Source organism: Clytia hemisphaerica, unplaced genomic scaffold (assembly GCF_902728285.1).
Source record: "Clytia hemisphaerica strain Z4C2 unplaced genomic scaffold, Clytia hemisphaerica genome assembly, whole genome shotgun sequence".
In the NCBI taxonomy this organism is placed as follows: Eukaryota; Metazoa; Cnidaria; class Hydrozoa; order Leptothecata; family Clytiidae; genus Clytia; species Clytia hemisphaerica.
The window spans coordinates 62,644-89,434 of record NW_027103471.1 but is presented as its reverse complement, the minus strand read 5'-3'; the positions used below and the strand labels follow the sequence as shown (position 1 = coordinate 89,434).

The 26,791-nt window shown below is 34.7% G+C and overlaps 3 protein-coding genes across 3 annotated transcripts; all 3 read right to left on the bottom strand.

Moving 5' to 3' along the window:
- Positions 1 to 798: 798 nt before the first annotated feature.
- Positions 799 to 3,885, bottom strand: LOC136798306 (uncharacterized). The gene is made up of 2 exons (XM_067054894.1): positions 3,610 to 3,885; positions 799 to 2,982 (listed from the first exon to the last, which is right to left on the bottom strand). The coding sequence occupies exon 2, from the start codon at positions 2,309 to 2,311 to the stop codon at positions 872 to 874; it is 1,440 nt and encodes a 479-aa protein (XP_066910995.1). The 5' UTR covers positions 2,312 to 2,982; positions 3,610 to 3,885; the 3' UTR covers positions 799 to 871.
- On the bottom strand, positions 2,336 to 10,292 carry LOC136798305 (uncharacterized). Its single transcript, XM_067054893.1, has 5 exons — positions 10,128 to 10,292; positions 8,935 to 9,560; positions 3,610 to 3,995; positions 2,777 to 2,982; positions 2,336 to 2,390 (listed from the first exon to the last, which is right to left on the bottom strand). Exons 1-5 carry the CDS (start codon positions 10,268 to 10,270, stop codon positions 2,336 to 2,338), a joined length of 1,416 nt encoding a protein of 471 aa, XP_066910994.1. The 5' UTR covers positions 10,271 to 10,292.
- Positions 10,293 to 23,780: 13,488 nt separating this feature from the next.
- LOC136798304 (ATP-dependent DNA helicase Q1-like) lies at positions 23,781 to 25,672 on the bottom strand. The gene is made up of 2 exons (XM_067054892.1): positions 25,134 to 25,672; positions 23,781 to 24,840 (listed from the first exon to the last, which is right to left on the bottom strand). Exons 1-2 carry the CDS (start codon positions 25,670 to 25,672, stop codon positions 23,781 to 23,783), a joined length of 1,599 nt encoding a protein of 532 aa, XP_066910993.1.
- Between the last annotated feature and the right edge of the window lie 1,119 nt (positions 25,673 to 26,791).

Sequence of the window (26,791 nt, the reverse complement as noted above, 5' to 3'; positions counted from 1 at the left end):
ATACACTTGCTTATAAAAAAAAACATGTACACGTTTTTTTTTTAAGAAACTAGTTTTACCAAGCAGCCTTTTGAGCCTTATATATATTTCTTGCATGTTTTCAAACTTTTTGACATACTATAATCCAAGATTTCAACTTTATATTTATGTAATTTTATTTTCATGCAAAGAAAAAAACATTTTTTTTGATTGGAAGGTTCTTGAAAAATGTTATTTTCTCATTCTGAGCCTCAGTATGTTTCATAGATGTTTTTTTTAAGAAACGTGTAGTTTAACATTTAATTACAACAAAAATAGTAAGGTCTGTTAGCACATAAAAACGTAAGAATACTTCAGATAGTGATTGATAAAAGCATGAAATTTGACACAAATGATCCTTAGAGGGTCTAAAACTTAATTTCAAACTACAGTAACACCAAATTTTATCACCTGACCACCTGCAAAATGACGTCATCTAGTGGCTGGGCAAGAAATTACTTTTTTTTGAAAATATCAATAAGATAATAAAGATCATGAAATTCTGATGAAAATTGAGCAAAAAAATAATTTCTTGCCCAGTTTGAAATTAAGTTCTAAGCCCTCTAAGGATCATCTGTGCTGCCAAATTTATCACCATCAGAAGTATTTTGTGCCAACAGACCTCACTGGACTATAACAAAAAAGTTAATTAATTTCAAATGTTAGAAATTTGGAAGTAATCAAACTCGAAAAAAAGTGATTAAAATTTAACCTAAATCAAAATGATATATAATCAAAATCTTATTAAATTTTATTAGATTTTAAAATTTTTTTGGGTTTGTAGTGTAGATGATAAAACGTTGATGACAGACAATGCAAAAATAACAAAATAAATAATTCACATTTACTTAATTCATTCATTAAAGAAAGAATGTATTAACATTACACATCTAACATAAAGGTTTTTTCCAAACTCTTCGTCTGCAGCTAAAGGATCAATTTCTCGTTTCAAATAATGCTCTTGCTCTACAGTGAGTCGAATGTGAAGTTCAGGGATTTGAATTCCTTCAACTTCAGCACGAGGTAAAGGTCCATTCCAATCAATTCCATAATGATTAAAATTGATAATTTGATGATCATTAATAAGACGAGGCTGTTGTCCAACAACCCAAAGTTGATTAGGTGTCATATTACTTTCTGTGCGTAACGAATGACAGTCCCATCCTTCTGAAAACAGTTTAAGGTGCCTATTGATCCGTGGTTTAAAAACATACCCAAGAGAAAATAAATGAATGTTATCATTTAAGTCTAGCATACCAGAGTTTTCTAAATGACAAAACACATCATAGTAAACACAAATACAGGAGTAAAAGACATCTACCCAAAGCCTTTCAATTCTTTGGTTATGACAGCTTTTGCCAGCAATGAAAGATCCACGGTTTGGTCCTCTCATTGGATTTGTGATCATGTACCAAGCCACATCATAATTTTCTGTTCCCTGGTCTCCTCTTACTCTTGAAGGTAGCCCATGTTTTCGAACTGCTCCTTCAAATAAATGCAAAACAGTAGCAGCTTCGTTGTTGTTGTTGCATTGCAAAAACATTATCTTTCTAGAATACCCATCTATGCATCCGTGTATGACAAATCCCCACCGTATAAGTTTGTGGTTCCCGTCCAGGTGCCACAAAGACAAAGAACCAGGCACTGAATATACTCTTCGATTAATCAACCGCAAATTTAACGTCCTTTGAAGTAGAGCATCAGGATCCACTCTAAACATAGATTCCCTTACTCTCTCCCAGGAAAGCTTAAATCCCATGGAAAATAAATGGCCTTTCATTCTTCTGATACCATAACGAGGAAAATCAGAGATTACTTGGGATACCACTATGTCTAAATCAGCATCTGTAAGATTACAAGTATTGCTTTTTGTTGAAAGTCCATAATCCTTAAGTCGTCTGCATATTGTACTTCTGCTCACATTCAACATTAAAGCAATTTGTTCCCCTGTAAAGCCAAGTTCAATATTGTATCTCAAAACATCTTGAGAAATATCATAGTAAGGCCGACCATTGTCACCTTGAACAAGAGATTGCCTCCTACTAATTCCATTACTAAATTCAATGTCCGTTTGTTGTTGGCTTCTCAACAATGTCAAGGCTTGTCTTAATACAACAACAAGATGCTCTGGAAAAGCTAAATCTGGTAAAGTCATAGCTTGTTCAGTTATCGTAATGATTCTTTCCAATCTATAACTTAAGAAATCATAATCTCGTCCCTCTTCCAAATGTCTTGAGCATGACTGAATAAGGTTTAAAATATAACTGGAGACGTCTTGGTCCGCCATCTTCATTTACTAAATGTTTCGGCTTTCGAATCACGTGACTTGAAGGCCCATATACATGCCTTGCTTTCCACTGCCAACAAACTGCCTAAAAATAAAATGCTTTTCCGAATTGCCAAACTCAAACTGCCAAACTGCCTTTCCGGATTGCAAAACTCCCTTTCCGAATTGCCAAACTGCCTTTCCAAACTGCCAAACTGCCTTTCCGAGTTGCCAAACTGCCAAACTGCCTTTCCAAACTGCCAAACCGCCTTTCCGGATTGCAAAACTCCCTTTCCGAATTGCCAAACTGCCTTTCCAAACTGCCAAACTGCCTTTCCGAATTGCCAAACTGCAAAACTCCCTTTCCGAATTGCCAAACTGCCTTTCCGGATTGCCAAACTGCCTTTCCAAACTGCCAAACCGCCTTTCCGGATTGCCAAACTGCCTTTCTGGATTGCCGTTTTGACTTTTGACACTGATCTGACGCCATACCCAGGCCCTCCATGAAGCACGGAATGTGCGATTGCTAAACCTAAGATAATAAAATTCACACTGTCTGATTTTCGAGGGATCAATGAGAATTCATCTCCTTCAAGACAACGGTTTTTAAGTTCAACTAATAACAGTTCAAAAAATTCAATTTTCAGCGCTCCGGCATCCACACTTTCTTCTTCACCGGTATCTTTTGAGAAATTGACCTGTAAAACAAAAAGATGAATGTTTATGTGGTATAGTTAGCTAAATACAACAACGCGACAAAAAGTCATCAGTTTCTGGTCGACTTTAGAAGCAAAAAAAAAACACTCTAGGCTGCTCTAGGATCTAAATGTGATTGAATGGGGAAGGCTTGATCCTGTTCAATTGTCATATGAAAAAAAATATCTTGGGCATGGTAGATTTCCCATAATGACACAATTTTCATTGTTGGAAAAATATTTTTGGTGGCAAATCAGGGAAGACGTTATTAACTTTCTACAAAAATACAAAGGAAATGGATGTCCTGTTGTTTGTATGTTCATGGTGTACTGGAGTAGCTAGTTGACCTCCAGTAGAAAAATCCATACATTTTATAACTTGTCGGTCAGAAACTTTCTATTGTTAAATAAACACCTCAAATTTTTCTATCATTTTTGATCTCGCAAATTGTGTAAAAAGTTGCTAATAATGACAATGTTCCGTTTTATTGAAGTTTTCTAAAATCATATAGCATCGACAAGCATTTCGACCATACGATTTCAAAGGAAGCTAAAAATAAATTAAATTATGATTCGCTTAGGTCTTCAATAAATTTGTAAATATGTAAGCTTGAATATTAAGCAACTAACCTCAAACTTACGAAACAATATTTCAGGATCGTTAATAGCCTTCTTGTAAAATGCCTGAGCAACTCTCCACAATTCTTCTCTCTGGACATTAAGGGAACAGGTCTTCTCTTCAGTGAGATATTTATTTCGGTAATGGTCTAACATATCATCAAATCTTTCAAAGTTAGTTTCCTCAATTTCATTGCGTGAGCCACTGGCTGCTTCACTTCCACTCTTTTTTTCTTCGATTTCATTCAATTGTAGATATTTCTCCACGGCTTGGTCTGTTGTGATGGAATCGAAGCTCGAAAGCTGCACGAGCCACACCTCTCTCTCGTTACCTTTGGGAAACAAGACTTTCAATTGTTCCAGGCGCTGGTTCAGATTTGGAAAGTCCGGGTCTGGTGCTGCAAAATGAATATGTAGATTTATTAAACTTTGAAACTTCAACTTTTTTAACATTAGTTTTTGGACAGCATAGTGTCCTCCCTACTTAAATTCCAAATTCTTCCTGAACCTCCCCTTTTTTAGCTATTTCAGCTATTTAACGATTTGGGGAGGGTTTTAAGGGGTCTTCAATACCGAATTACGGGAATGCCGTCCGTACAAAATAAACTCCAAATACCGGACAATTTTTAGGTTTTATTTAGAATGAAACGACGATGAAAAGGAACACGGGCTATCACAGGAAAAAATCAAAGAAATCCACCTCGGATTTTTAATGAATTCACGGTGAAAAGCTGCAATCTTTTAGAAATTCACGGCGAAATTCCAACTTTTCACAGTGAATTATTGAAAGATTGCAGCTTTTCACCGTGAATTCATTAAAAAGTCTCGGTAAATTTTTTTGATTTTTTTCCTGTGTATAATCAAAGGCATAATATTGGAGAAAATAGGGAAATTCCGACTAAACCTTACAACCACAAACGATTTGGAAGCACTCTAATGGTTCAATAGAACTCAGAATATAAAAAGGAGCAACTAAACATTCGAGAAAAAAGTGGTGTTCGAATCTTTTCAATTGAATTCGAAGATTGGGATGGTTTTTTGGATGTTTTTAGAATACTGTCTAGAACAAGGGGGGGTCAGTAGTAGACTAGAGTCTACTCCTGGCTGAACTTTGCTTTCTGATGATTTGTGATGACGCTGAGTTCAGTGGAGTATAGACTAGGAGCTATTGACGAAAACGCCATTTTGACCAAAATTTCCAAATAAAAAAAACTAATTTAAGTTGAAAAATGAGATTTAGACAGAAGAACTAACATAAACTAAGGATTTACAATGCCTTACATTGAAAAAAAATTTTCACCCATTCATTGTTTAGCTCCCAAAACATCTGAAATGCTCCAGACCACTTTAGAGTCTGGCTGGGCAGAATAAAAATTAGAATGGCGCCTTATACTTCCAGGCCACTTATCAGCGTCATCCAGTCTATCAAAAAGCTCTAAGTGGCCTCCAGGCTAGGTCAGTAGTAAAATCTCAGATATAATGACGTTTACTACCGTGGTGGTGTGACAAAAAATGGAAAAAAAAACTTTTACTACCCAGGGTAGTAAAATACCAAAATAGGTTGTATCTATGTGTAATTTTTTGAAGAACTTTAGCTACCTGGGTAGTAAAAACTGGTAAAATTTGTTCATTTTAGCTATTTTTGTAAGTTTTTTAATTTTTGGGATAACTTTTCTGAAAAAGATTTTCTGTTGGAAAATTGGCTGCTGCAAACAAAGAATTCTCCAAATATTTTGTCAACATTAAAAAGACTTTTTAATTCTAAGGGCTAAACATTAAGTTTAGCAGTAAGTGAAAAATGTATCAATCTTTTTTTGTAAGTTGGTCCGAAAAGCAACCAAAAAATAGGTGGTCTCTATGTCAAATTGTCCCAAAAAGTTTTACCACAAGGGTAGTAAAATACCTATTCCAAGAATCTGGGTGGTGATATATAAAAATTCATCAATATCCTTTTATTATTCATATATATGTCTGAGATTTTACTACCAGCCCCCCTATCTAAAAAAAAGAAAGGGGAAGAGCTAGACCGAGGGGAAAGAAAAGTAATCTAGGGTACCTAATAGCCAGGGGCCGCTAAATAATGTTTCGAAAATTTTCCAACCAGGACATTCTTATTCTGACCCCCAACCGCTTACACGCTTTTTTTTTATAAGAATACCTTCTATAAGAATATCAGGGTGAAAATTGGCCAAATCGTAAGAATACCCTAAGAATACCTTCAGGGTGAGTTTCACAGATTTTGATAAGAATATAGTCATTTTCTATTTGGTAACAAAAATAAAATTTATGCGCTGTGATCCTCATGCTTTAGGCATGTGTTCTATGTCCTTATTCTTTGGGTAGGTTTAGTCTCTCTCTCTCTCAACAAAAATAACTGGGTTTTTTGTTCGACTTAAATTGAAACTTTTTTAAGGCAGAAATACAATTTTAGCTTCAAACGTGCGCAAAATAACATGATCTCTCAAACAGGTCATTTCTTTTGTTTGTATAAAAGTCAATTCTGAAAAAGTAAGAATACGTTAAGAATATTTCACCCTCAATTTCGGCAATTTCTTAAGAATACTTGACCCTCAGACAAAGTAAACTATTCTTATAAAAAAAAGCGTGTATTGATTTTTGGAAATTGTTTTTTAAAGTTCCTTTTTTTGCCCTAAAACATTTTTATTCCAACCAGCTTATAAGTTTTGGGATTTCTCCAAACCCCTGCTTATTCCAAACCTCCAGCCAGTAGGTACCCGAGAGTACAGAAATATGGGTCATATGATAATGACCCAATTAATAATATTTTTTTTATGTAAAACCAGGGTGTACTCTTAGGTGCCAAATAAACAGCCCCCCCCCCCCACTTGTTAATCTTTCGATTTTTTTCCAACCACCCCGGACCTTATTAGGACCCCCCGTTTATTAATCTTTGAAATATTTTCAACTGTCAAAGGGAAGGCCCCTTATTTTGCACAAAACAGCTAACAGCTTGATTTTTCCCTATATTTACCCTGTTTTGGAGTTTTCAAAAGTATAATTTCCAACCCCCCGGCAATTAGGTCCACCCCGTTTATTAAAATTTGAAAGTTATTTGGCACCTAAGAGTAAACGATATTCCCATTTTTGCTTACATTGTACAATATTTCAAGTCTGATACCAACTTTGAATTCAGCAGAAGTTAAAAAAGGAGGACCCATCCCCTCATTTATGTATCCTTAGACTTGAAGACACTTGAAGTTTTCCTAAATTTTGAAAAAAAGGGACCCACCCCACTCATTTTGGTATCAATATCAACTTCACTTTTTGAAATTTGAAAAAATTGACACCCCCCCCCCTCGGCCCTGGGTTTGGTATCGGAATCCTGACCTCATCTGACAGGGAAAAAAATTCCACTTCAACACGTTTATTTGGGTAAAAGTACTATGTTTTATTTTGGTTTTTCAATACACAAGTATCTCAACTCAAGAGCTTTTTAGTCGCATTTTCCGAGTCTTGTTTGAAGTTCGCATGTGGTTTATCGGAGAAGTAGGCAGTATTCACAATAACGTGGTTGCTAGAATCGCTTGAACAAGAGTGCGTATTTATAATAGAACAAAATTTAGTAAGACATTCATTTACACGATATACTCTAGGGGCTGAGTTAGGTCCCGTATGCGCATCGGCGTATAGTCATTTTTTTTTTTGATCATGAAAGTATAGTCCTTGAAGAGTCAGAAAACGTGTGTGGCGTTATTTGGATCAGGCACAAATTTCCATAATGGCGGATTTTAGATTTTCAACCCTTTTTAGCCATCTTGCTTGAAAAAAATTGTTTTTCAACTTTAAACATAGACATATTATATACCAATCGATCACAAATTTTATGCTGATTAAGAAAAATGTCAGAACCATGGTCTGGAAATTTCGTTATCTGGAGATATGAAGCACTTTCGATTTCGATTTTTTGAAATGACTACTTTGGTTCCAGATTTGCGTGGCTGTAACATTTGATTGGCTCACTTTATTTACTTGAAATTTTAGGAGGGTCTTGCCTACCGTTCAAATAATAAAATTCAGGAAAAGTTTTTTTTCTACATGAATTTCGAAATCCATAATGGCGGATTCAAAATTTTCTTTCGTCACATGGGCTCTTAGGCTCTGCTACCCCAAGAAAAATATTTTTTGAGCTTAAAACCCTGCATATTATATACCAATCGATCAGAAATTTTATGCTGATTAAGAAAAAGGTCAGAACCATGGTCTGAAAATTTCGTTATCAAGAGATACGAAGTATTTACGTTTTCTAAGTTTTGAAAACGAAAGTACTTCATAGCTCGAGATAGCAAAATTTCGTTATCAAGAGATACGAAGTATTTACGTTTTCTAAGTTTTGAAAACGAAAGTACTTCATAGCTCGAGATAGCAAAATTTTCAGACCATGGTTCTGACCTTTTTCTTAATCAGCATAAAATTTCTCATCGATTGGTATATAGTATGCAGGGTTTTAAGCTCAAAAAATATTTTTCTTAGGGTAGCAGAGCCTAAGAGCCCATGTGACGAAAGAAAATTTTGAATCCGCCATTATGGATTTCGAAATTCATGTAGAAAAAAAACTTTTCCTGAATTTTATTATTTGAACGGTAGGCAAGACCCTCCTAAAATTTCAAGTAAATAAAGTGAGCCAATCAAATGTTACAGCTACGCAAATCTGGAACCAAAGTAGTCATTTCAAAAAATCGAAATCGAAAGTGCTTCATATCTCCAGATAACGAAATTTCCAGACCATGGTTCTGACATTTTTCTTAATCAGCATAAAATTTGTGATCGATTGGTATATAATATGTCTATGTTTAAAGTTGAAAAACAATTTTTTTCAAGCAAGATGGCTAAAAAGGGTTGAAAATCTAAAATCCGCCATTATGGAAATTTGTGCCTGATCCAAATAACGCCACACACGTTTTCTGAGTCTTCAAGGACTATGCTTTCATGATCAAAAGAAAAAATGACTATACGCCGATGTGCATACGAGACCTAACTCAGCCCCTAGAGTAATAGAACAAGAATGAGCAAAAAAATACGAATCCTTATTAAATAGTCGAACGTGCGCAACTTCAGTATTTTTCAAACTATTTGGAGGCCCAATTGTAGCAGTTGTGAAAAACTCGTCCCCAGGCCCCCAAAATCAAAATTTTCAAAAAATGAAAAAAAAAACCCAGATATTCATCCAAGGAACAAGTGTGCAAAATTTCAGCCAAATCCGACCATTTTTAAAGTCTCCAGGCTGCCCTAAAGTTTTGGGACAAACACACAGATACACAAACAGACACACAGACATTCTCAGATTCTAGCTCAACTGAAGTTGAGAATAAACCATACCTGCTTCATCTATCCTCTCAGTATTCTCTTTTGAAGAGCATATGTTTTGGTGTTCCTCGAATAATGTTAGAGGGATATCAATTTTGCAGATGTTACAAACTGCTTTTGCATATTCATTATCTTCTTCTGTGACGGTTGTTGGTTGATCAATTGAAATAATGTCTATACTGGTATTGAGGGGCTTAATGTAAATGAGTGACGATTTACATACATCCTTTAAAAGAGGAACAGTGTACCCAGCATTGCTTGGTCCAATCTGTTTTAAGCCTCTTACTCCAGATCCTCCAGACTCACATCGGAGGAGAGAAAATGCTCCATTTTGAGATCTCAACATCGGATAATGTGACTCCAACGTTTTTCGGATATGCGAATGATCACCTTTTTTGTCCTGGAAGACAACTTTCTTCTTGCCTAAACCTGCATTGTTGAGTTCTAGCACTGTTAGTCGATCTGGTGACTTTTCAGCGTGCTTGCTAGCTAGCAAAAAGAAGTCATGCGTCCATGTCGATGGTGGAATAAAGTAGGGTTGTGTTCTTGATCCTTTGGGCTTTCTTCGAAGAGGATTAGGAGTTCCACGAGCTGCCGGGAAACATGAAAAAAAATTGCTTTCGGCATCTTGATTTGAGCTGAAAACAAGAATTTTAAACATCAATTTTTATTAATGCCGTGTTAGCTTGGGAGCAAAAAGCCTTACTTTACGATAGGTTCATAACATCAAATCAAATTGATGTTGCTTTATAGTAGGGAGCAAAGCCTGTGAAATCTTTTATCGGACTAAACCAAATTGATTCCATAGTAAGGTTTGTTTTGAAACTTTCTATGACCAAAATAGAAAAAGTTTGGTTTAGTGCTATAAAAGATGTCACAGGGCACAGGGCCCCAGGCTACTATTAAAGATAATATTTGTATGTATCTTCTTTTATTTGTATTCCTCTGGTCTGTTTACTTCTTTCGAGACCTTTTTTAAAAATGTGGTATCAGCATAACAGACGTGCCGGGTCTGAACATTATCTTTGATTATTTTCTTAGAAGAATTTTTTGGGCTTTTAAAATCTATCCCAGTCTTACTGTGAACCTCTAAAATCTTTTACAGTTTTGTCAAGCAACAAGAAATATAAGTTCCTTTGAGGGAAGAAGGTATATGTGACAAAACAGAGTATTGACATTGCAATTAACAAGTTATTAGATCGTACCTATTTGACGTGTTTGTTGGAAAAGTTTGGTTAGAGCTTCGGGGAAGACTTGGTTGTGGAGCTTGTGGTGATAAAAGAATCATAGCACGGTTGAGCAGTTCGTGTGCCTCTTGTACTTTCTTAGCATCATCTTCATTTGACATATTTCACAACTGTAATTGATATCTTTTAAGGGATAGGTGATACAAAATTAAATTAATTTGAAAATAAAGATACAATTGTTTAGAAGCTGAAAAAGTCTCTTTCACAGCCGTTAAAGGGGCTGGTGTAATTTACAATGCACGATCAAATGATCGCAAATCGTTTGATCGTGCATCGTGAATTACACCAACCCCATTTAAAGGAAGAGGGTGGTGAGCCTTATTGAACAATACTTTGAATTACCAGAACAAACACAACACACGTTTTGATAGGTTGAAAATCAAACAGAAAATAATTTTGATAAGCTAATTTTTCACACTTTGTTCGATTTTCGACCTTTGAATAAATTTGTATAGATCCTATCTTTTCAATACTCACTTTCTCCCTCCCCAAAGTAAGAAAAAAAGAATCTTGATTATTCATTTAATTTTAGATTTCTGTATGTGTCTTTTCCCCGGGCACGTTTTATATTCACATTAATATTTTTAGCCTAAAATAATGTTTTTTTGTAATCCTTACACCCTGATTAGTACCCTTGACAAGTATACAATTTAAACAATGGAGTCATAGTGCGGAAAGGGGTCTGATGCCCCCCTTCTTGGCATCCCCCCAACCTTTAAAAATACCTATCCCCCAAGGATTTCGGGCTAAATTTTTTATGGTAAAAAGGGAAGGGAAGCAGTAAAGAAAAATGAAGTCTGGCAAAATATAATACCACTTTTTAGTGAAAATAAAGAACTTCCTTTCATGCAGACCAAATTTCATAACAGTGCTGGAAAATAATCTACAATATATTTAAGCCCCCCCCTTCTTAAACGATCCCCCCCTCCTTGCTACCCCCCCCCTTTTTAGTGAAAATTTCTGACCCCCCCCCCCCTTCTTCACTTTTTTGGAAGGTGTCATCCCCCCTTAAGAAAGGTTTGAGCAGAAAGAATTTTAAACCTTTAATATTTGAATGCCTGCCTTTTTAATGCTCAATTATAAAATTTTACCTCGGCAAGGGGGGCTTACATATATTGTAGATTATTTTCCAGCACTGTTATTACATTTTCACTAAAAAGTGGTATTATATTTTGCCAGACTTCATTTTTCTTTACTGCTTCCCTTCCCTTTTTACCATAAACATTGATTTTTATAATAAGGGGGTAGCAGCGAGAAGGGGATTATCGGATTGCACTATACACTATATATTTTCGAAATTTTAGCCCAAAACTCTTGGGGGATAGGCATTTTTAAAGGTTGGGGGGATGCCAAGAAGGGGGGATCATTTAACAAGGGGGGGGTCAGACCAGGGGGGGTCAGACTATCAGACCCCTTTCCGCACTATGCCATGGTTTCGTCCACTTTTTCGCTACTTTACCATATATATGGTAAAAGAATGAATTAATAAAAAAAACTGACATTAAAGCAAAGTTGAATATATTGTAGAGAAAAGATTGAACTTTCTTCCCTTGAAAACCAAAATTGTATATATTCTTTTGTTTTCTCAGAATGATCTAGTCAGGCAGCTGAGGTCACATAAAAAAGTGCAGTAGCTACAAAGTTTGCGAACAAACTTTAAACAGTTGTTTTCAATAGATACGACCTTTCTGAACACAAAATCATCAACCGGACAGTTTGAAAATAATTACCGGACGCGTCCGAAAATATTTTCGTATTTGATGACGTCACAAGCAAAATGAAAATTTTTATGAAAAAAAGCATAAACATATTATATACCAATCGACGCGTTTTTTGACGTAGATTAAGAAAAAGGTCAGTAACTATGTCTTAAAATTTGATAATAAAAAGTTACAAGCTTCCGAAGTTTTGATGACGTCATATTTACACTTTCTTTAGGATCGATTTTCTCGAGTTAGGTTGAGAAATCATATATATCCACTTAAAAGTCTTCTATATCGATTTTTGAGAGCTTTTGAATGGCAGTCTTAGATTTCAATTTTGATAAGTTTGAATTTTTGATTTTTTTTTCGTCTCGGACAGGTAAAATTGACGTTACGGACATAAAGGAAAAGCGTTCTAACTTTTTATAGCAAAATTTTCAGATATGGTTACTGACCATTTTCTTAATCCACGTTAAAAAACGCTTCGATCGGTATATAATATGTCTATGTTGGCTCTCAAAGATTTTTCAGTTAGCCTATGGGCACGCATGACGTCATCAGGTACTAAAATATTACCGGACACGTCCGGTAAGTAATTTCAACAACTCCGGTTGATCGTTTCTAGATATTTAGGTTGTATATTTTCAATTAAAAGTGGTTTGGGATTGTTCGCACCCCGTCCAATTTTTTTGTGACCTCAGCTGCCTGTCTAATCCCATTAAAAAACCACAACATAACACTTCAATTCAGTTCGTGAAATCATCTATGGTGGTATTTGAGGTAGTTTGAGGTATTTTACTAACTAGCCCAGAAATGGAGTGGAGAGGATGGAACTGACAGGGGAAAAATATACTATAACTATAAATACCTCAAAAATAAGTAAAAAATTACTACAAAATAGGTTGTCATACCTAACACAGAAAACAATTTTATAGTCTTAAAGTTAGCACGAGGAGAAATCACGGAAACATTTTTTATTCATGCGAATTTTGCACGAAAATAATAGATTCACACGAAATAGTTATTACGATTTTAGCGCTCAATACTTTTTGCCAGAAAGGCACAACATTTTTGTCAAAACCTTTTGGCAAAATAGACTAGCTGCCGTTTTGCCTTTCCGCCTTGCCGTTTTGCCTTTCCGCCTTGCCGTTTTGACTTTCCGACTTGCCAAACTGCCTTTCCGAATTGCCAAACTGCCTTTCCGGATTGCCAAACTGCCATTCCGGATTGCCGTTTTGACTTTTGACACTGATCTGACGCCATAAACCACCACCAAAGAAAGACCATCAGAACCGCTCTATCCCTTAGGCCATCGCCGCACAGCATTTTCAAGACATTCATAACATATTATACCGAACTGGCAAAAGACGGGGGTAATGTTATTATAATATGGGTAAAAGTACCCCTATTTTAAACTTGACTGAAATTCGAGCCGTTACTAGCAAGGGCGAGTATGCGCCGAGTATGCACCCGGCACAGTGACAAGCCGTTACTAGCAACCCTGACCCTACCCAACTGTTAGTTAATCAATTCCAAACAACAAAACCCCCGGAAAGGTGACTATCAGCGATCCGTGGATAAAAAAATAAAATAAAAAAATGAAGGTAACTTTGGGCGATCCGATATAACTCTCTCCGACAAGCAAGGACTGTTTCAATTCAGTCGGTTCTGACCGGAGAATGCTTGCTATCTTTGCCAATACACGGATTATATACTCTTTATGGATAATCCATTTATAGCCCTGCAAAAATAAAGTAATAAAAGTAATTGACATTATTAATGATGTCAATTTCATAACTGGTCACTATGATGGAGAAATATTGACCGGCCACGTGACATTAATCATCCAATCAGTTTTCTTAAAAATGATTGACAGTTGTATTGCAGGGCTATAATCTTCGACATTGCCTTTTTACTCTTTATGCCTTTATGGATTACCTTATCGGGGAAAACTCCGTCGGGGAAAAGTGACGAAATTTTGGACAAGTGACGAATATTTTCCCCAACGAAAATTTTCCCCGGCCTTAATGCCTTTACCAACTACCAGCAGGTGACGAATTTTTCCCCGACGAAAATTTTCCCCGACGAAGTTTTCCCCGATAAGGTATAACCGAAAAGCCGGTCTCTCTGGCAAAATATCGACCGAGTTTGCGACGTATTGGAACGAGCAAATGTTATATAATGTATGCCGTAATTGTAATAGTAAGCAAGGATTTCATTATACATTCTAGATTGACCCTACTACACCACATACCACGTTCTCCTCATCTCTGGCTTCACTTTGTATCGGGAGTACTTAACGCCCTGGCCCGGGGGGGGGGGCAGTCAGGCCAAATTGACCAACGGGTATGCGCGGTGTGGTATGGTTGTACTTCTATCTCTGTCATCACAGTGTATACGGTAATCTCCTAAATGACACCCCTGTCCCACAGCCCCCGGTGGAACTTTTTCTCACAGTGGGGATAAAAATCACCCTCGACTCCATGGCTTATCTAACCCCCTTACGCTATTGATGATTCTGATGGACGCGTTGACGGGGGATATAAGCCCTGGTGCACATAGAAAACGAAAGTGATTTCAGGGGTGTACGCGAATCGGATGTTGATTAGCAAAAAAAGTTTTTTATCGCTCGGAAAATATACAACTTTCGTTTTTGAAGCAAAAACATGGTGATGTAGAAGAAAAAAACTGAATATTTACAATCAATAATTGATGACTGGTTGACCCGGGTTGACCCTTGTTTCTGGTGGCTTTGACGAGCAAATAAAAATAATTCGTTGAAAGGAGACAGTCAATACTGATGAGGAGTTACAATATTCTGCCACTTGCAGGTATGTATATCTTCTTTTTGTCTTTATAAATAGCTAGGTTTTTTCATCATATTTTGAAAATGTAAATAGGAGAAAAATCTTTTAGAAATAATTTAAGGCAGACTTACTTATTATGAAACGAAAGATCAGAGCATTTTGATCTACCAGTTTCTGGTCAAGCCATGTTTTATTTTTGGCTGATTTTTTCTAATAATAATAATAAATATAATAATAATATAATTCATTCATCATTTCTTGTGAAGAAGCTCTGAACAGGAGTTAACCTTTTGTTACTAAATGGAAATTGATGGCACCAAGACACCAAGGAAGGTTTATACCAATTCCTCCAACCACAACACATCATCTATAGATGACAAGAACATTTGTCGATTATGCGGGAAAGCAAAATGTCAACATCAATCAATTTATAGTAATATTGGCAAAACAAAGCGACTGTCTTGGAAAATTCAGTGGTTTTGTGGCATTTCCATTTCCAAAGATGATGAATATACCAATATTTGTCGAAATTGTGAAGGCTTTTTGAAGAAGGCTGACACTTTCAAGGTTGAGTGTCAAATAGTGCAAGACTCTATCTTCAAGTCAAAAAGATGTTTAAATGAATCTCCTGCAGTGACACCTTCATCAAAACATTCCAAAAAGAAATTAAAGTATGATGAGTTTTCCAGCAATACACATGAAGAGACAAATGAATCTTCTGAAATAATTGTTAACGAGATAACTGAGCAAAGTAATTCTTATGAGAAGAGGATTGAACAGAATGAACCCACTGATACAACAACACAAGCTTCTGACCCAGTATCTTTTGATTATGATGGGATTCTGAAACTTTTTAATCAACTAGATTCTCAAGCACCCATTGATGTTTCCAAAGCTTTATTTGAATCTTGTCCAAACATTCTACATGAAATTAAAACTTGTATTCTGTCCAAAGTCAATAGCGAGGCATCTAATCTATGTAAAACGAATGCTTCAGTGTTTTATCGCAAAACCTACGAAGACTTGTCTAGTATCAACTTTGATAAAATATTGACAGAAATGAAAACATACTTTCCTTTTCTGGTGGAAATGCTTCATCATGTATCGTTCAAAAATGGTCAGTTGGATTCTAAAAATCCAGATGATTTCAAACCAAAAATGGCAATGATATACAGTATCGCTATTAGTAATCGTTGGCACCAATTATCTTCGTTAAAGCGTCTCACAACTGTCGCAATGATTGAAGGGGGTTGCAGTAAGAAGGTATTAGATTACTTGCTCTTAAATTTTCTTTTTAAGTATTTTTGGACCTACCCCAGTGGAGGTCCTATAAATGAACCTTTGTCCGTTTGTCTGTCCGTTCGTTTATTCGTTCGTTTTTTGAACTTAATGTGAAAAATTAGGTTGTTAATTTTTTCTGACTTTTTGCATGAAAGTAGGGTACCATCGTAGGTAAAAGATGGCTTAAGCAAATTTTTGCAAAAAAATTTTATTGGCTCAAAAAACGCATATCTATAAGAATCACTATTAATGTTCTCAGTCAAATTACTCAATTTTTTATGACATTTTTGCTCCGGAGGGCTTACTTTTAAAGAATATGTGTGTTTCGACATGAACTTTTTGTTGCTTGGCATGTTTTTATAAAATAACTGGCCAAATTCGATATTTTTTTATAAGCACATTATCAATTACTTAGGTATTAGCTTTTCTCAAGATTGGCTCTTTCATTCTTCACGATTTTTTGAACAAAGATGCATAACTATAAACCCTCAAATGTGACGGAGCCCTATTTTCAAAAAAAAATTTGGGGCAAATTTGGGCCAAAAAACAGCTAAAAAATGGGTTTTTTGGACTTTGTTAAAAATTGGATCATTAATTTTTTCTGATTTTGTTGCAGAAAAGTAAGGTACCATCATAGGTAAAATACGGTTCAAGCAGATTTTTGCAAAAAAATTGTAGTTGGCTCAAAAAACGCATGTTTATCTATAAGAATCACTATTAATAAGCATACATCAATGTTCTTAGTCAAATTACTCAAATTTTTATGAGATTTTTTTTGCTCAAGAGGGCTTACTTTTAAAGAATAATATGTGTTTAGACATGAAATTTAGGTTGCTTGGCGTGTTTTTATAGAAAAACTGGCCAAATTCGATATTTTTTAATAAGCACACTATCAATTACTTAGGTATTAGCTTTTCTCGAGGTTGGCTCTTTTATTCTTTATGATTTTTTGCACAAAGATGCATAACTATAAACCCTCAAATGTGACGGAGCTCGATTCTTGAAAGAAAAGTTTTGGGGTAAATTTCAGCTAAAAAGAGAGATGTTTTTTTGCTCGTGAAGTCTTGAATATGAAAGAATATTTCAAGAGCATGAAATTTTGGTTTCTAAACGTGTTTTTTATAAGAAACAAACAACTAATTTTAATAGATCGTCACTATTTGTGTTCTGAATGATTGTTTAATGGTCACGCTTATGTAGATATCAATTATATGTCTTAAATCTGGTTAAATGCATAACCAGGTAGGTCCATAAAAGTATCACTTGTTTAATAATAATTTGTCAAAATTTGGCCTGTCAAAATTTTTGATTTCACCACCAATTTTCTGGAAGTTATACTCTTGTGTGTGTATCAAATAGATTTGAATTGATAGTGAATGTCACATTTTTCTAAATTTGAAATTCTCTCACACAAACTGTTTGTTGTGCATGTCGAATAATTTGCAAAATGTTACAAATTTTGATGGAACAAGTTCTTGACCAGAATCTATAAAGCAAAAAAGCTCGATTTAAGAATTTAATAAAAACATTATTCACAAATATAATAAAAATATATGAATTATAATGAGAATGTGAGAAAAACTATGAAGAGTTATGGTGCAATTTTTTTTTCTCTTCATGTCATCATTTTTTTATTATTGTGAAGTTATTGTGAATGTTGAGTGACTCTTTCAAATTGTTAAATTTGTTTTAGCTTCAAGAACGGCTGAATAAGATGGGGGTTTGTCTCTCATATTCAACAAAGGATACCATTCTCAAACTTTTGGGGGGTCATTTTATGGATAAGACAGTGGAGGAACTAAAGAAAGGTAAAACTATCAGAGGGACTGGAGATAATTGGGACATGAAAATTAAACCCAAGAGTATGAGAGCACTCACTCAAAACATTGATTTACATTTGTTTGCATCAAATCTTATTGTGAATCGGTTTGATTTTACACATCTTCCTAACGAAAAACCAATCGGAAAAATTGAAGATTTTAGTATCACAAAAGCACTGTTGAATCAAGATGAATGGACAGTTTATGGAGAAACAAGTCAGGTATTGGTATCACGCATTCTGCTCGAGTTTTTCCCAAAGTTTGCTGTTTTCAAAAATGTGTATCCAGATCACATCCCACATGATCATTCTGAGGAGATGAAGCAGAAATCAATGATTGCTACTCTACCTGTGATTGATGCTGACGAGCGAAAATACCAAGATTGTGTCAAAATCCTTCGTACTTATGAACATTGGATTTGGGAACTTTATCACAAAGCTGGTATTGTTGATGATGTTCCAGAAATCGAAGTCGAAGAGGCACTTGCTTCAAACCATGCTCAACCTGGACAACCTCATGCTGAAGTTGTATTCACAAAAGATGATCCTATGAAAGATAACAAAATCGTTTTTGCAGGGGATCAGTTGACTCGGGTCAGATTCGCTGGTGCAAAGGATCTTTTGAAGGGGAGTCATACCCCGACCGATCGTTTGGAGCACTGTTCACCTTTCAAACCTGTTGGTTGGCACACAAAGGCATCTCTGCTCCAGTATGCATACAACTTGCTTTACTCAGCACAATCAGTCAATGAATCTGGTACACTCAAGTACTTCAGAGAAAAGCTAAGTAGGAAAAATGTGACTGCAGCAAAGGTGGTTGACAGCTATCAAGGGAGTGAGGAACTGTTCATTAGTGTAGGAAAGGGCTACATTGTTTCTGCTGCTTTGAGTTTCTTTGGCATCGATAGCCTGGATGATACCCCAGCTGATTTTCCTCCTTCTGATGCTTCAGAAGATACCATCAAAAATTTCTTTACCACAAAAATGGATTCATTTATTAAACTTTATGTTCTTCAAAGAGATTATGACAATTCAAATGCTGACGATTTTATTCAAAACTATTCCCTGATGTCAATTTTTTTTACCGTTCTCATCCTCCAAATGAAAGATGCTGTTGCTGAGGGTGATGGATCCAGAAATCTGATCAACCAAAAAATACTAATGATCGTTTTTAAAGCTTTAAACGAAAAGTCAAAGTATGCCATTGAAATGTTTACTTCAATTGCCCAGATTGAATGCACTCTGACACCACGGCTGTCAGAGGAATTTAAGTGGGGATTTACTGTCAATTGGCGTGGTGGTGCTGGCAATAACATCGAAGATGACTTAGCCCAAGAAATATGTAATGGAATCAGTAAAAAAATTGTTCAAAGGATGGGAGCAAACAAATCAGTGGCTGGTATCCAAAAAATATCTCGTGCAACAAATGGTATCCGTGAATTAATAAATCATCTTGATGAAGAGTTGAAAATACAGAAAGATTCATCCGCTCACACCACAAGGTCTTCAAAAGATGACGAAATGGAAATAATAAAAGACCTTATCAAACTAGCCCCCTTCACTTACAAGTCGAGAAAGTTTGACTCTTTCCCCGAAATTAAAAGAATGCCTCACAAATACCTGGATGTTGTCCAATTTCATAGCTGGTTTGAAAAACGTAAGAAACAATGGACACTTTTTGATGAAAATGATTTTGAAGAAGAGTAATTTAGTTAGGTTTAAAACATGTTTGATCATTCAATATGTTAATATAATATATAATTTCAAATCTTCAAATCAGTGCCTCCGGACAATTAACTTATATTTTAGCACTTTTTCAACTTTTTAACCATGTATATTCTGTAATTAGTCTTGTATTATGTTTTAAGTTTTTAGCCCTTTGTTTAGATATTCCTTTAGGACTAGGTATTTCGAATTTCTTCGAAAATTTTTTATCCCTATCTGATGATCGCCTTGTGTGCGTGAAACACCGTGTAATTGTTGTTTTTAATTTTTGAAGAGAAATTTATACAATTGAATTTAGCTCTACTATTGAGCACTATTTTCTTCACCGCTCCTCATGATTTGATTTTAATTTCAAATCTGACAATGTCATAACTTGAACTTCAGATCAAGAGCTTTTCATTTCGATGTTTTAATCTAATTTTTCCGTTTACTTAATTTTTTTAGAAAGTTTTCAAAAAGGAATTCAATTTTACTAATATTGCATATTTATTTACATATACATATTTTGGGTTAAAACTATTTGAAGATGGAACATACTTTGCATGAAGAATAGATTTAAGTAGGTAGATTTTGGCCTAAGCCCCCCAAGTACACTTTTTTTTGCTGTCTACACTTCTTCCTTTTTGCTGTCTACACTTCTTCCTTTTTTAATGTAAATTGAAGTGAGCCTGAAATACAGAAACAAAATAAAAAAGGTCATACCTCAGTAAGGTACTTTAGTAAGTTTAGCTTGAATTTTTTGAAATAACATTTTTATTGTATTTCATCTAGTAATTCTAATTAAAAGAAAGATTCTGTCTTATAACTATGCACAAGGTTTTAAATTTTGTGTATTCTTGTATGATTGAAACTGATAAGTTTTATTTGATTTAAGATATTTAAATTGTTTTGTAAATGTTTTTTATGGCTGGATTTTTTATGACAAAGGAAGGGTAAGCGGTAAGTTTTTTAAATATATTTTAGATCACATACCTACAGTCTGCATGAATGAATAATCACCCAGCTTTTTTTATCCCAATCAAAACAAAGCTTTTCTCTAATTGGAATTCGTTTGGGAATAAAACACTCAATTTGTGTGCCATAATAGTCAATATAGAATTTACTTCTCTGAAATAATAAAAAACTACCATAGTTTGTTTGGCAATGCTTTGTTTCAATTTGACTTAACTATTGTGGCAAGGTGAAGCGTGACGCTGCAGATCAAATCTGTGTTTTGACTGGACTCACCAACCTTTATGATTGTAAAGGTACAGTCTGTTTATTGCAACGACACCTTTTAATAAATTCAAAATCCTATGTGTGCTGTTAGTGCTTTTCACTTTATATAAAATTGTTTCTTTATAAACTTTTTGCTGTTTATTGTTTGTTCGCGCGTAAATTTAATTCTGTGAAAGAGCAATGCAAAACGATTTCGGGAAAATACCGAAAATTCGCGAAAACGCGTAAATTATATTTTGTCCGAATTTCGTAAAAAACAGGTGAAATTTTTCAATTTTGTTTCAAGGGGACTAAATAAAATTAGTTTTAACGATTTTTAGTGGGAAAGCAATATTGTTTTCAGTGAGAGCAAAAAGTGACGAAAGATTTTTTTATCCAAACAACATTTTTACAATATTTTCGCCAAAACGTAAAGGTCCATCAAGTATATGGCACCGATCACCATTAGAACCCGAATAGAACCCGAATGCCAATTTATCTTTACCCCTAGCACTCGTTTCCACTCGTTTTCATGTGTTTCCAGTTGTTTTTCATTCGTTTCCACCCGTTTCGACACTCGTTTCCATCCGTTTGCATTCCCGTTTCGGTGTTTAGTATCTACGCATATTTTCACATACAGCTGTACAGTTACATTCAAAAAATATGTTTAATTAATAAAATATGAGTTTATAGTATTTATTTTCGAATGATTTATATATGACCAGTTACTATTTTCAAAGTTTGCCTCAGTTTGTCCTTTCCAGGGGGGGAGTCAAGCAGTTAGTACAAACAGTACAAGACAGTATGCCGGTTGGTACCGTGGTGGTGTGCCATTTTAATTTGATGAAATCACTCAGTACTTAGGTGTACTAACTGCAAAAAAGTTGGTCTCCCTTGCTAAAAAATTGAAATTCTGGTACTAAATGCCGAAAAGATGAAATTTTGTGAAGACATTTTCAATAAAACATGGTATTTTACAAAAGAAATTTCCAGGAAATTGAGAATTATTTTTCGAATTTTCGAAAAAAAAAATTGAAAATCTTGATAACGATTTGTCAGCTGTCATAGAAATATGATTATTCAAAATATTTCTGAAAATATTGTTATCTCCTATTGAAAAATCGAAAATTGAAACATTGAAGGTATACAAAGGTATTTGATATTGTTTTATCTCATTTTATTATTGTAATGTTGGTCAAAAAGGCATTTTTAAGGGTGGTGTATATAAATTTGACCCCAAGTCAGTTAGTACTAACTGCACTAACTGTACAAGGGTGGTGGTGTTACTAACTTTTTGTGAAAAGGTGGTTAGTAGGCATACTGTCTTGACCCCTCCTGTTCTTTCCAAAAGGAAAAAATACTACCACACCTCTCCTCAAATTTTTTTTTGTATAATTCCCTTTTAATTTCTACATCAACTGATTTACGTCTCACAAATTCATTTTTTTTCATTTTTGCTGCTTGCCAGAATTAAATCTTCCCCAAAACAGTTCCCTTCAGGTATTACTGATATAAACTTTGGTCTAGTAGAGCATTTTCCTGTAAAAATGTCCAGTTTAATTCTTCTACCAGGCTTTTATTTCTTACTAAAGTTGTATGAAAATAATTTAATCCAAGTTTTAGTATAATTAGCCAACCTCATTTCACCTATGTAGCCACCATGTAGTGAGTTATTATTTATATACGAATTATACCTTATCTACTATATTCCTTTCTTATATTTTGGGCAATGCCCTTCCTACCTGAAAAATTCTCTAGGAAAAAACTCTTAAATATTATTGTTGAAAGTTGTTTCAATAGACAGGCTGTATCTTAATAATAAATTATTAAGACTGGTGCGCCCAGCCAAACACAGATTTGATCTGCACCTTGCACGCTGCACCATATTTCAATAAAACTGAAACTTCTGTTGACCAAACTAGTCTCTGCAAATGAGTATCCCTAGATCTACCATACAAAAGAAAAATGTTGATAAAATGTCGATAAAATTTGGCCAGATCTTTCTGGTTCTCTTTTATAAATAACTAGAAATATTATTATTTGCTTATGATATGATTTTTCTAAATCCCATCGTTACTGGTCAAAATAAAATAATCTAACTAACAAATCAGTTTATTATCTTAGCAAGCAAATTTACTATATAAAAATATCAAAACAAGAGAAAGACGTATAATCTGATATAATATGATTAGACATTTTAACTGAACTGTATTATATATTCCCATGTTTCCTGAATTTTAGCAAAACGTGAGCATTTTCCAAACTCACAAAAACACCATAAAATTAAGCGTTACACCATTAATTAATTAATAAATCAAGGGGGTCATTTTTTTTAAAAGAAAATTCCCCTGACTTTTTGAAAAATTAGTTTTTCTTGGAGTGAATGGACCAGGGCATGGAGAAATATTATCATATGAAATAATCTAAAAGAATAACACAACAATAAGAAGCTATTGTTCTTCTATTCTACACAGGAACGTCTATGGGATCAGTAACATATCCAGAAGAATTACCAAATTTTTCATTATATAATTATTGAAATATTAATAGCTATCTGTGTTGCACAAATCGTACTTTTAACTTTTAAAACAAAGCCCAATTAATTTCAAATGACAGAAAATAGTCACACAAGGGTGAAAATTTTTGAAAGATTGATAATCAAAAATGGGGGATATAACTTGAAAAGCAGACCTTTTTGCAAAATGAAAAATTAAATTAGAATTAAAAGGCAACACAGAATAACATTATTGAAGTTGGTATATTTTGAATTTTAAATCTCCTTGTAATCCACAATTCATTCAGACAAGTCTCAAAAAGTCTAACCCCAATTATTAAAAAAACATGCTTTATTTTTTTGGCTATACAATCAATGCTTTACTCGATTCGTTTAAAGGTCCCACTCTCTACCCATCACTCAAAATTTATTTCAATTTTTAAACTAATTTGTTTTGTCTCAATCTCTGACAGAGAAATGACACAAGTAAAGGTTTTTTTACACATCCAGTGAATAGCACAACACAGATGGCTATTCACAAGTATTTTTAAACCAAAGAATAAAAAAGTTTATAGTCAATTCCTTTCAATATGTTGTTGATGAGATTTCCTCAATGATGCAAAAGATTTCTGACTGAGCTGCCCTACCAGAAATGTCCATTTTTAACAACAAATCCTCAATTGTTATAATTTTATCTATTTGAGAGATGACATCGTCTCCCGTGATGACTTTTGACACACTGAAAAGGGTATCCATTGAAATGTTTTCCTGCCACTTTTTCAAAATACTGTCAATTTCTTTGCTTGCTTCAATGATATTGACTGTGTCCTTTAGTTTTCTAAATAGTTTTGGTGCATACCCATTTGAAAATTGTTCACTAGTATCACAGATGGAGCAGCATCTGTTCTGTGGTAAGTGTCGGTGGCCAAAGAAATTTATTACAAATTTTCTAAGACAAGAGCGACTCAAACAATAATCTCTCATTGTTTCATTGACATGTCTGTTCGCAGCAATATCTGAGTTGTTATAATATAAAGTTGCCCAAGCATCTTGTTTTGATCGCCCAGCCCTTCCAAATTCCTGGACATATTCTTCCATTGTTGATGGTGGACCAATGTGAATTACATGAATGATGTCCCTGGCATCAACACCCATCCCCAGTGCTGTCGTTGCAAATAAAACTCTGATCCTTGAACTTGATGTCTTGATTTCATTAAGGATAGTTTTTTTCATTTGATTAGTTGAATGGGAGTGGAAAAGATTAAATAAACGACCTTCAGGTACTAGTTTTTTTGGATCAACATATTGTTTTTCTTTCATGATGTTTTCAAAAAGTTTGTATGCTTCTTTGCTTAGATTCAGATCCAAGTAGATCACAGTCATCGGGTACTCAGTGCCAAGTTCTAATAGCTTCAAAGCAATTGGTTGCAAAATTTCTTGAACACCTTTAAAGCCATGTACAGTGGGTTTTCGAAATTTTACATCTAAAAAGATGTTTTTCCGGTTCGGACTTGTAAAAACAGTTTTTAGATTGTTCATGCAAAGAACCTTTTGGAGTTTTTGAACTCCTTCAAGTGTACATGTTGCAGTCACAGCAAGAAACCTGATGTTTGGAATCAGTGCTTTGATGGCACCCAAATCAGAAAATTAGTTCTCGAAAATCTGTTCCCCTGTAATCAAAAGGATTTTAAAATAAGGAATTTTGGAAGTCAAGTCTGCGCCAACCACTATTATACATGATCAATTACTATAATGCTTGAAATAATCTACCTCAAACAAGGATTTGAAGCCATTAAAAAGAAGACTACAGTAATTTCAAATTGACTTAAACAGCTCTTCATAAGAGTTGAACTCTTATCATTTCTCCTCTCTGATCATTTTTTATGCTTAAAAGTATTTTTTACAAAAGTTTATCAGTGTACTCAAAATAAAACCTACCACATTTCTACACAATGAACTTCGTCAACAGCGCAAGCTGTGACCCTTTCTTGATAAGGTTCGGACTTTAGTAATTTGCGACACTTCTCGCTAAGCAATGCCTCTGGGTGACCAAATAGGAGTGTGAAAGATGGATTTAATAACTCAGACTCTGGTTTTGACTGTTCTGTGTTATTAGTACATGGAAAGAGATCTGGAACCGATTCATCAAACTCTTCATTCCAAGAAGTGGGTAAAGTCACAGCTTTTACACCAAGATTTTTCAACACATTAATTTGGTCTGATATTATTGAAGTCAATGGGCAAACAACAATAACGATGTTTCCTTTCCCAGGTGACTTTTGAGGAAGAATCCAAGGGAGAAGCTGGAATATTAGAGATTTCCCATAACCAGTTGGCAAGATTGATACAACATCATGTCCCTCCATCAAAAATTCAAAACACTGGATCTGTTTGGGTTTGAAACATATGTTCTGACCGATGGCGACTTGTGATAAAGCCTCCCCCAATGCTTTAAATACTTTAACATGACCATTCATTTTAGTTTATTTCTAGAAATACTTAGCTTACTAGCTTTGAAGCATAATTTATATAAAATTTCTTAATAATACCGCCGGTTACTTTCATAAATGAGGGGTAACATTTATAAACTCCAAACAAACAACTCTTTCTAATCTGCAAGTAATGTCAAATGAAATTCACAAGTCATGGTTGCAAATTTTCTGAATTACAGATCAAGCATAAACCAGAGAAAAATGCAATCGGATGGCTATAAAAGTTACCCCACACTTATGAAAGTAACCCTAAAATTGATGGTATCGTCTATGTTATCATATCTGAGTCACTGTAACTTTGAACATTTAATTAAATAAAAAAATCTTCATTCACATATATAATCAAGCTAGTTATAGGCTGATGATATGGCATATGGGGTGGTTGAAAGCTGATTTCGGAGGATAAAAGGATAAAGCAAGGTTTAGGCAAAATCCCTACAAAATTTTACAAAAAGAATATCATGACACCTTTTTAGTACATCATTGGTAATTTGCATCTATTTTAGTGTCTCCAATTTGCCAAATTTGAAATTAAATCCACGTCAAATTTTAAAAAATTGATTTGAATTGGCGAATTAAATCCACAAAAAAAAGATCACGTATTGCATATCCCAGGCGTCCGCGCTCGATAGGATCGATCATCGGTACGGCTCGATGGCGGATCAATATGTGATCGATGGATTACTTATCGATCCGGATAGGAGATCGATGGAAGATTCAGCCATAAAAAAATCTTGAGTATCGATCCTTCGTTGATCCATTATCGAGCTAGTATTTCAATCGAGTATATCGATTCGTCATCGATCGTTAATCGATTTGTCATCGATTCGTCATCGATTCGTCATCGATCGTTAATCGATTATGCATCGATTTTAAATCGATAGGTGTCGATAGGTAATAAATAGGTGTCGATAGGTAATCGATAGGTGTCGATAGGTAATCGATAGGTGTCGATAGGTAATCGATAGCAAGAAAGATCGATTAATATTAGAGCTCAATTTTTAGAAAGAGTCGATAGGGTCAATAAGATCGATAAAAGATCGCTGATAGATCGATGATAGATCGATAACTAATCATAAGCTTAAAAAAATCTTGAGTATCGAT

Excerpts from the sequence above, each read along its gene's own strand:
- LOC136798306 (XM_067054894.1), bottom strand. The coding sequence starts at position 2,311 with ATGAAGATGGCGGACCAAGACGTCTCCAGTTATATTTTAAACCTTATT.
- LOC136798305 (XM_067054893.1), bottom strand. The coding sequence starts at position 10,270 with ATGTCAAATGAAGATGATGCTAAGAAAGTACAAGAGGCACACGAACTG. Across the intron at positions 2,983-3,609 it reads TATTGTTTCGTAAGTTTGAG|GTCAATTTCTCAAAAGATAC; the intron begins GTTAGTTGCTTA and ends TTTGTTTTACAG. Across the intron at positions 2,391-2,776 it reads GTGCTTCATGGAGGGCCTGG|GCAGTTTGTTGGCAGTGGAA; the intron begins GTATGGCGTCAG and ends TTTTATTTTTAG.
- LOC136798304 (XM_067054892.1), bottom strand. The coding sequence starts at position 25,672 with ATGAATGGTCATGTTAAAGTATTTAAAGCATTGGGGGAGGCTTTATCA. Across the intron at positions 24,841-25,133 it reads GTTCATTGTGTAGAAATGTG|TTCTGATTTGGGTGCCATCA; the intron begins GTAGGTTTTATT and ends CGAGAACTAATT.